This window comes from Populus nigra, chromosome 1 (genome assembly GCF_951802175.1).
Source record: "Populus nigra chromosome 1, ddPopNigr1.1, whole genome shotgun sequence".
Classification (NCBI taxonomy): Eukaryota; Viridiplantae; Streptophyta; class Magnoliopsida; order Malpighiales; family Salicaceae; genus Populus; species Populus nigra.
Window position 1 is genome coordinate 27,074,858 of NC_084852.1, and position 10,648 is coordinate 27,085,505.

The 10,648-nt window shown below is 35.9% G+C and overlaps 1 protein-coding gene across 2 annotated transcripts; it reads right to left on the bottom strand.

Annotated features, from left to right (window-relative positions):
* Nucleotides 1-556: 556 nt before the first annotated feature.
* LOC133668317 (protein argonaute 4-like) lies at nucleotides 557-9,518 on the bottom strand. Of its 2 annotated transcripts, XM_062088100.1 has the most exons (24): nucleotides 9,368-9,517; nucleotides 8,758-8,792; nucleotides 7,225-7,467; nucleotides 6,931-7,133; nucleotides 6,577-6,801; nucleotides 6,357-6,493; nucleotides 6,166-6,263; nucleotides 5,984-6,081; nucleotides 5,739-5,904; nucleotides 5,536-5,652; nucleotides 5,347-5,454; nucleotides 5,094-5,156; nucleotides 4,907-5,020; nucleotides 4,655-4,820; nucleotides 4,460-4,572; nucleotides 4,158-4,295; nucleotides 3,865-3,995; nucleotides 3,605-3,670; nucleotides 2,830-2,893; nucleotides 2,613-2,724; nucleotides 2,454-2,527; nucleotides 1,671-1,765; nucleotides 1,544-1,575; nucleotides 557-1,124 (listed from the first exon to the last, which is right to left on the bottom strand). In XM_062088100.1, the coding sequence occupies exons 3-24, from the start codon at nucleotides 7,462-7,464 to the stop codon at nucleotides 949-951; spliced, it is 2,736 nt and encodes a 911-aa protein (XP_061944084.1). In that variant the 5' UTR covers nucleotides 7,465-7,467; nucleotides 8,758-8,792; nucleotides 9,368-9,517; the 3' UTR covers nucleotides 557-948. The 2 variants fall into 2 exon arrangements, with proteins under 2 accessions (XP_061944084.1, XP_061944092.1); XM_062088108.1 differs by lacking the exon at nucleotides 8,758-8,792 and having other exon boundaries at nucleotides 9,368-9,518.
* Between the last annotated feature and the right edge of the window lie 1,130 nt (nucleotides 9,519-10,648).

The window sequence follows — 10,648 nt, forward strand, 5'->3', positions numbered from 1 at the left end:
TCAGAGAGGCAAGACCATATTACTTTCTTAGTGGTCGTGGGTACTGCTTTAAAGGGATGAAAGTTGCAGTCCATGCTCAATATCCTCCACCTGATCCTGCGCCATTAGCCGTCAGAAATGTTTGTCCGTCGAAGAGTGCTAGCCATGGCCTCGCCATGCTTCTTGCTCTGTTCACCTCCTATGCTGTAATGGGCTAGCTCCTCCCTCTACCTGTTAAGTTGATTTGTTCAGTAGGTTTTAGTGTTAGTTTAAGAAATAGAGGGCTTGGGAGATCCTAGCTGTGAGTCTTTGAGAATAAAATGTGATGTCTGAGTTAAGTGTCCTCTTGAAATTATATGGCACAGTCCTCCCCCCTGACTTCTTAAATTTGGTAGAATGGGCAAGGGATGAGTGGAAGAGAATTAGGGTGTATGTATATGGTGGCCTTGAGGACGCCTCGGATGCATGTCCTCAAACTTTCATAACTCGATACCAGAACAAGATTTTTACAATTTCGTTCTGATTTCTGCAAATCAAAAGGGTCTCAGTGAAAAGTAAAGACTAGTCCAGCAGTCACTTGAGAAAACGACGTGTTCCTGGTGCATTCAGATTACAAATTTCAAGCATGCATAAAGCAAAATCATCCACTTACAAAATGCCATATAACCCAGGATGGTGCATGCACCGGATTTTGCTTGCTGACGTTGTGTACAGAAACATGAACTGAACAAAATGCAAAGCTGTGACAAGCCATCAGCAAGTGACCATACCTAGAGGCAGTATCCAAGATTCCAAAACGTGTCAAATGGCATAACCATGCCTAGGTGTAGTACCACATATTTGCTGACTTGGATCCAGCACATGGTGTTCAACTAAAGTCCACCACAGCAAGGCTGCACCAAATTCAGAAACCCCAAACACCTGCTGTCTATCTAGTTTTATTTACATGGAGTAAAAAGGCTAGCATGCTCAACAAAAGAACATGGAATTGCAAACTTTCTCCTGCAACCTCGGCAACTGTGGGACAGGAACAGCTCCTGCAGAGGTCACCCCACCATGGCTTGAGGAAGTCTCGGAAGTATCTTCAAACTTCATAAACTGGCCCATTTGAGTAGCTGCCAGGTGGGCATAGCAGATTGGTGCAACTGCAAAATAATAGAACAATCAGATTTGGATAAACTATAGAAGTGTCCATTTCTGATCAAAACTGAAGTGGTTGTTGAATCTCAGTACAAGTCTACTAAATGCAACAATGTTGGATCCAATAACAACCTCCAAAGGGTAGCACGTATTAAATGAACACCATTCAAAAAAATTTAAATCAGAACTCAGCAAACAGAAAATACTTTTCATCTGAAAGGGCATGATTTTGACTTCCTCGTATAAAAGCACCTAAAAAGGCATCAATTTGATGCAAAGCACTCCAAAAATCAATTAAAAAGGCACACAAACCACAAAGCCAAATGTTGCCTTCGTTCAAAATAATAATGCTATAAGGCGGACATCTGTTCAAGCCAACATCAGATCCTACCATACATCACACCAAGATAGAAGTATGTTTTACCTACAGAGATGGCAGTCGTGCTTCTTTGGTATCTGCAGTGTCAATTACAAACAAGATAAGTATGGTAATAGTTGCTAAAGGTCAAAACATATCATTAAACCAGAGTAGAGTTAAAAGTTCTACTTACACATATGAGAGGGAATGCACAAGTTCCTGCAGATCATCTGCTGAAAAACCAACCTCGTCTAACAAAACATGGTAGTGAGTAGGCCTTGTAGTCCCCTGAACAACAAAAGATGACCAGAATAGCAGAACTTAAACACACATTAACAATTAACAATAAGTACTGCAGGCATATGCATGGAAAACAGTTGAATATAGAAAACCATCAATGATTCAGTCAAAAGAGTTGCCTCGTAAGTATGCAACCTAAATTTCCAACTAAAAAATAGAAACAAAAGGAGAACTTCATAATGCACAAGCAAAACTTTCAAACTACTTAAAAGTTAAAAACTAAAATAGAACTCCCTTCAAACAAATAAATGTATTGGAAATTTTTACTCCTATAAATGACCCATTGAGAGAGGGGGGAATCCCTGAATTTGAAATGCTCTTCAAAGACCTCCCTACTCAGAAACAAACCCATGATACAAATATATTAGCGTTTCTATTCTAGGACATCACAGGATGATCAAGAGTTTTTGAAATCCCTCCTACTTTTATAACCACTATCACTGCAAGAAAAATTTCCCGGATACAATTTCAAGTAACAACTAAAATAGATAAAAACCAATGAGTTTTGGAAATAGAAACAAATATAGAAAGAACATGTGAAGTTTCAAACAGAAATTACATGCACATGGAAAACAAGGAGAAACTAACATGTCTCTCCCAAAATCAAAGGACAGCACAACAAAAAATTTCAAGTAAGTTTCAACCAGAATTTCCAACAGTTTATGTTGACACTCACAATCATCCCAGCATGAGCACAGAGATAGAAGTCATTGTTTCTTGGATGGCAGACTTTGTTGTCAATGATCGTACCTGAAAAAAAAAACATGCATGGTTATGTCGATATCTAGGCTTATGCCTAAATCAAAGTCAGTACAGAATTATTTTCGAGGTTTACCAGGTGGTACATTATCAGGAGATCCAGGTTGGAAAAATTTAGTGTGGTGGTTTTTCTGAGCTACAATTACCACAAACGTTGGGGACCACTTCTCATCAAGAAACTTGCACGCCTGAAGAAAAACATGACAAGATTTTTGATACCCAAAACAAATCACAATCCACAGAGGATATAGGTTGTCAAGCATAGAATTAAATAGAAGAGCAATGGATTATACCTCAATTATCTGATCCAATTCGATATTCAAGACCTGATTGAATTGTGATTCACTGACCCCGTCTCTAAAACAAAAAATCACATTGATTAGGAGTGTTTAAGCATGTACAAAACTACCTAAAATCCACCTTAAACACATCCACATGAAACATCTTCATGAGACCTATTCACATGTATGAAAAAATAAATCTACATCCAAGATTCAATCAAACATTGCAGGAGCGTAAAGCTACAATTATAATGAATGACACTTCCATAAATCTTGTAAAATTCACCGGGCAGCATATCATGCAAATGAAAACCAAGAAATACACAACAAATGAGACAAGATGTGTACGAAACATTATTTCCCAACAAATGCCATTTCCGAAAAAGACTTTGGACATTCAAACAACCTCAACTTCACATCTTCATCTCCACTAAAACAAACAAATACATGTCAAATTGTTGAACAATAGTTCCCAAATGAAGATTAACTTGTGCTGACATGAGTATAGGAATGAGTGTCAACTATGACCAGTTAGCTCAAAATTAAAGCATATGTAGCTGCAAATACAAATACAAGTCAGACATAGAATTCATAGAGAACATATGCACAAAGTCCTAAAACATATACATAGCTACCAAAGGACCCAAAGCACAGTCTCCAATGATATTTTCCTCAGAATTTTACCTTAAACTAATAAAATAGTACTAGTTTTACCAATGAAAGGAAAAGACAACACATCAGATATGCTTCATTACAGCCAAGTTTAGATAAGTGGCATAATGTATACCTAAATATGATGATCTGATCGGGTTTCCTTTTTCCTGAAGTCACATAAAAGTCTAACAGAAGCTCCCTGTAATGGAAAGGAAATACATATATTACTCAATATCTTTAATTTCACGTGAATGACAATAGAGAATTTCTCAGCCTCTTTACTTCCAACAGGCTATTGAGGTGGTTAAACCACCTAAAATCCCTATGCCCTCATTGAAATAATACATAACTCCATATAGTTCAATCAAACAGCTTCTAAATAGAAAGGCCCACCTAATTATTCCTTCATCCTCAGTCTCAGACACTCGCTTAAATAATGAATCAATCATCTCAAGCTTTGGGGATTGTGTTCGCACACATGCCCGATAACGAGAAATCAAAGGCCACTGCCTGGAGCTGACTACCTACGGATTCCAACAAAGAATACCAGGATCAGGAGAACGAGTTGAAATGAAATTGTGGAAGCAGTTTTTTTAATAGCATACGTTTAATTTACAGAATTACAATGACCAGCAAAAATGATATTCATTCACAGCAGGAAACCAATAAAAGCAAAAAAGCAGTACCGCAGCAATTGAAGGGACATCAGACTGCCCAGGAGAGCCATGGGACACGTCCATCCCAAGGATAAGCGTGGGAACCTTCGACACAAGAGGTAATGAGGGGGCGTGTTCCACAGCCAACATAGAGTTCAACCCACCAAGCTGCATGGAAGTGAGTAGATATGGTGCACCATCAGATTACCAAACACTAACTACACGTTATACCTCAAAAGTTACTAAAAATTAAGCAAAAGAGCAATCAAAACAAGAAGAAAGACAAGGGCACACAAAGTCTTGAGAAGACACAAATTAATGTATTAGCTCACCTTTGCATTGATCTTCAGGAGAACATTGGTAATATATTGGTCGTTAACTCTTTGAGGCGCAATGCACTGAGTGACAATTCCATATTCAGCAAGATTTTTGCGCTTCCATGGGCCTTGAAAATCAATGACATCTATTTATCAAGAAGAACTAAGTAGAGCATCATTGCAAATCAAAGACTTGATCTCATAACAAACCATATATATCAGAATTCTTTCTCTCAGGAAGCAAGCACAGTAAGAACTTTGGTTGCCCAGGAAGTCTAGACTGAATTTGCTCAAACATTTTCTCCACTCTAACCACTGGTGGGGCACGTCTTGATTGTGGATTCTCCTCAAATACATCAAAAGGATCTTCTATGGGCTAGATATCCGGAGAAAAAAGAAAGGATTTCCGATGAAGTGCAAAATTATGAAGGTTATTAATTAATGCAAAATTATGGAACTTACAATTCCTTTCATCTCTGCACATTTTGTGAGATTTTGTACAAGGTTGCGTATATCACAGCGAGCTGAGAAGTTCACGACAGCCCACTTCTCGATCCTAGATGGCTCCACAAGTTTCTTCAGAAGAATTTTGTAATCTTGTGAGAGAGAGAATTTAGAATCATAATTGGGAGGGAAAGCAAATAATCACCTTGTTATTGAAATTCCAACGTCCATTTCTTGGGAAGAAATCTTCCCCATTGCCAACTTTCAGCTGTAAACAATAAAAGGATAATTTAATAGAGCTCCACCACATTATGGCAACAAACACCATCATGATTATATCCTATGAATACATCAATTTAAAAAAAAAAATTAAAGCTACTGTGCAGGGCAAGTCTTTTCATGTTCTACATTCATTGCCCTTTCAAATTGGAAATATCGAAATAAAAATATATATATACCTTTGGAGCAGGCAGAACACGGCCTTCCACTTGTGTGAAACTAGGGTTGATTGAAATGCCACACGAGCGTAGCATAGGTTCAGCATCATACTTGCTGCTCTTCAGAGCCTGCAAGAAGAATGGTTTAAAGACAGCACATGTGAAAAATTCAAGAACCGTGCTAGCCATGAGATGAGGGATGACACCTACACTAGACAAAACAGTCATCCTTTCTTGCGGCTTCTGCCGTGATTTCTCCACCAGTGAAGACCTTTGAAGTGTGGACAGTGCTTTGGTATAGCGTTGTAGGGACACCAGGGAACAAAGCTAAAAAATGAAATATAAAATTAATGCATGATAAACAAAAGCTCGTTCTTTATGCATTCAAACAGATCAATAAAATATCAACTCACCTCAAGAGGAATATAAGTAGGGCGCTTTGGCTTCCCAACATTAATGCATGGCAGATCACCAGAATATCGTAAATCGATTTTGCGGTGATTGACAAAATAATCATAAACAGTTATTTCAACAGCCTCGATCCCACCATCCCCTCCATTTTTTTGTTTCAACTGAAACCTATAGAAACAAGGGGGAAATCAAGGATATGTGTATCTAAGAACAATTTTAATAATATAACAGCACCAGAAAAGCATACATTTGTTCTTTACAAGTCTTCTCACTCAACCCAGTTATCTTGTACTCTTGATTGGAAGGACTTGCCTTAACCCTCAGATTTTTGAGCATCCGTTTCGCCTGTTGGCAGAAATAATCAACAGAACTTCAGAAGTGCGAAAAAGAAGAAAAGCAGAGAAAGAAGCATGCAGAAACATGGGTTACCTTCGCCCAGTCAAGTGAAAATGGATCTCTCACATTTTGGTTGGCAATTAGAAAATCTACCACAGGACCTGGCTGTATTATCATGGTCGTAGACACATCTGATAAGAGAGTAACATGACAAGTAAGGAAAAACAACAAAAGGAGATGATTTTAGCAAGAAACTCAGACAGCAACAATTGTATGTTCTTTACCAATATTAAGAGACAAGCCTCCCTGAGATGTCCTAAAACTTGAGTGGAAACCTCTGCAGCCAAGAACACCGCCTCCCAAATCCACAAAATTTTTTGGATCATTATGGAAGAAGGATTGGCGCACAAGGAGGCAGCCCCTGCATAGGCCAGCATAAAAGATTTCAAGGATAAAATAGGACCAAAATCAAAAGAAAAAATGACAATAATGTGTTTCACTTACTGCTTGGCGGCATGCTGTCGCAATATAATATCCAGAACTCTAAAGGCTTCTTGGGAATTCTCTGATTCCTGACCACGCAAGGCATTTGCAATGGCTTGCATGGGGATTTTTGCAGCAAAACTGATCTCCACTTTGAATGTCTTGGAGTGATAGGGACGGCGCAACCTCTTTCTGTCACCCTCATTTGGACTTCCATGACCATCAGGGCTTGCATTTCCATTATTTCTGTAAACAAAACAAGAAAGCACTGATTAAGTGATAGAGCTAAATTGACAGAAAAAGAATGGAGGGAGCAGGCCAGGTTAAACAAAGCAGCAGCATCAGCCTGAATACATAAGAAGAATTTATACAAACCTGTTAGATACTACATCCTCAAGCACAACCGTGAACTCAAGCTTGTTGCGAGGAAGGGGACCAACAGTGAACAAGCTCTTTTCACCGTCATAAGCAAAATCCTTTCCAAACTCGGTATCATAAGTTTCATGCACCCTATCAATCACCTTTCTTCCAACACCCTTACCATCAACAGGGCGGCCATCTTCATAAGCAAGGGAAACCTGAATGTATAACATCAGGTAAGTTGAAATATATGCAGAATAAGATTGAGATGAAATCTAAAAAATACAGGACAGAAATATAGGCCCGTACACAGTAGTGAAAGAAGTATCCCTCAGTATTAGTAACATTGACTTTAAAGTGATTGGTCAATAGAGGCATCTTTTGGCCTTTGGATCCAAGGCCACGCCTGGCTATTGGAACCCGCAGAGGTTTTTTCTTGACTGGCTCAGGTTCAGCTTTAACTGGAACAACATTTGGTGGAACATCAGGAGGGGGAGGTGGGAGGGCTTCCTGTGACCCATTTCCATTTTGTTCATCAGCTGACTCCATATCCTGAAATGAAAACAAGATGAAACCACTAATAAAAATAAGACTGACAGCGACAGCAACAGCAACAATACAAGAAAGGGGCAGGCACAAGAATCATAGCCTGTACAAGAAGTTATTTCTAGTCAACAATTTCTGAATTTATAGGAACATAACAACAAAGCAAACCCAAGAACAAAGTTCCAGCAGACATCACGCAACATTGACCGCTGCATTAACAGGCACTAAATGCTGAAATGCAACAGTGAGATGATACAAGTTCGAAACAAAAGCAGGTTAGAACAACTAAAAGCAAAATGGATGATAGAACTGGAAACTTAAAATTTGGTTTGACTGGATGCTAGCTTCATTAGAAACTAGACAGAATCTTGATGACAAGAATAATGAATCTATGTACCAATAAACCTGATGAGATTAAGACAACATGATCATTGTCATGGAAACACCACTAAGTAAGGATGCAGGAATCCAAGTTGAGGGAAACAATTTGGTGAACAAATCATGCAAGGGGCATTGTTGTAGACTCCCAAACCAAACTTGTGTAAGAAGAATCTGGGCATTCAAATCTTATTACATTCCCGAGAAATTGCTTGTGTCCAACTTGACAGCTATCAATGAAATTTTAAAAAGAAAACTTAGTGGTGATAGGAACAGAAAAGCATACATAAACCCGATACCAAAAAAAAGGAGAAAATTAAAAGCAATTACAAAGCACAGCGCGTATTAATAAGTCACACACAAAACAGGAAACTATGGCACTACAGAACATCAGGGAGAATCCCTCAAGGTCATTGAAAGAAAAATGTCATCCATTTAAAGCATTACTACTGCTTAGATTCACAAGCACCAAAGAAAACACCCCAAAGTCCAGGATTAGCATACTAGGAAAAATTCAGACTTTAAAAAATACCAAGAAAAATTAACGAAAAGAATTAATTTAAAACATTATTGAAGTTACACAAAAAGAACCAATTCGGACAACAAATATTAGGAAAAAAAAATATTTATTAAAACATTAGCAGTATATGATAAAAGTCAAAATCGCACTTTGAAACCCTTTATTACTTGATTAAAATTACTAAAACAGAAGGAGAATTTTCTTAAAATTAAACAAAGAAAAAATAATTAAACTTTACAGTAAGGTAATTCATTGAAGTATTTTCACAAAGAAACACAAAACCACTAAAATAAACCAAAATGACTAGAGAAAACACAGAAAAATCATCAAAAATGCAAGAAAACCTACATGCATGTATCATAACAAGCACAAATGTCCATTATTGGAGAAAATATTACCTCCAATTACAGAAACTCGGCAAATCTATGAAATTCAGCAAACAGAAATAGAACAGATAAGCATAAAAATATTAAATAAATAAAACCCTGAATAGATTTGAATAAAAACAAGAAGTTGTGTTTTTCTTTATAAAAGAAGAACGAAAGCAAACTCAAAAGGAAAGAAAAATTTGAACCGGATATGATTAAAAAATAAGTGACAAAAAAAAACATAATAAAAGAAGAAACAGAGCAGCATTGCAAAGATTGAACCTTTTAAGATGAAACAGAAGATAAGATAAACCCTTCAAAAATAAACCAAAAATATAGAAAAAATAGCAAAAATAAAACCAAAACCCACTCAAACACTGGAGAAATGGGTTTTCTATACAAATGGAAAACTAGGCTTCAAAAAAAATAGCAATAAAGTGCTCAAGAACAAGTTCACGCCCACAGAACAAAAAAGAAACCCAAAATATTTCACGAAACAGTGCAACATTGCGAAGAGTCAACCACAAGACCACCAGGAAAAAAAATAACTCCTCACTTGCTTTGTTAAGAATCCACTTAAAACAAAGAAAAATGAGAACAGTGGACATCTGAGAAACATGGGTTTTGCTCTAAAAAATACCTGAATGATTTTGAAGGGTAAAAGCAGAGCAGGAACCCTAAGAACCAGAGAGGATTGTCACCTACTCACCACTCTATTTGATAGTGTCACAACGCTCTCCCTCTATTTTCAACAGAACTGAGTGACTTCAGCTTTCCATAAAAATAAAGAAAGAAGGCCCCACCCCTTTTTGTCTCCGATAAATCCTAAGTTTACTTTCCTTTTTTATTTCCTAACCAGATTTGAAATTTAGATTGCAAAAATACCCGTAATAATAAAACAGAAAAACTTATCTTAAAAAGAAAATCACCAAATTTCTAAAAATTAATTTAAATAAATAAAAATAAATAGTGCAGAAAAATCAACAATGACCAAAAAAATATCAAGTTTTTGAGTTTACCTTCGCAAGTTTGTTTTTGAAGTATGATCGGTGATGAACGGTTTATAAAGTTTAAAGATAAAATTAAAAAAAATAATTATTTTTATAAAATGATTTAAGATAAAAAAACAATTTAAAAAAATAAAAGAACAACTTAGAATTCTGAATTAAAATATACAATTAAAAAAAATTTACAAAACGACTAGAAGAAAAATAACAACTTAAAAAATAAAAATAAAATTTAAAATGACAATAAAATTAGAGAACAACTTTAAATTATAGGTAGAATTTCATGAGATGACAGAGGGAAAGAAGAAAGAGAGCATTCTCCAGCGACATCACATTGTGATTTCGGTGCCACGCGGTGCCCTCGACAAGAGAACATATCACAGTGCTTCCAATGCAATTACATAAGGTAGTGTTTAGAGGGTTGTGGCTCCGAACTTCTGGTTAACTTAAAGACATGTTTGGGATTATCGGAGGAGTAACAATACGACATTGAATATAAAATGTGTTTTATTTAGAAATATATTAAAATTAAATTTTTTATTTTTTAAAAATTATTTTTTATTATAATAGTGGTGGTGATTTAAAGTATTTTTCACTTAAAAATATATCAAAATTAATTTTTTTTATTTTTTAAAAATTAATTTTAACATCAGTATATCAAAACGATTTGAAAATATTTAAAAATTTATTTTAAATGAAATAATTAAAATTTTTAAAAATATAATTTACACCGCGTTTCCAAACATTACTTATTATTTAACCTAATCACTTCCTTTCCCTTAATTTTTTGACTTCATTTATAAAAATAATTAATTAAAATAATATTTTTTTATTATTTAAAAATATTATAAATTAATTCAGATCAATCTTATTTACCTGTGTTTTGGAATTAATCCAATGTCAACCTTGGTTTA

Coding starts and splice junctions, on each gene's coding strand:
- LOC133668317 (XM_062088108.1), bottom strand. CDS start 7,464: ATGGAGTCAGCTGATGAACAAAATGGAAATGGGTCACAGGAAGCCCTC. Junction 6,264..6,356: donor AGGCTTGTCTCTTAATATTG/GTAAAGAACATA, acceptor CTCTCTTATCAG/ATGTGTCTACGACCATGATA. Junction 6,082..6,165: donor TTTCACTTGACTGGGCGAAG/GTAACCCATGTT, acceptor TTCTGCCAACAG/GCGAAACGGATGCTCAAAAA.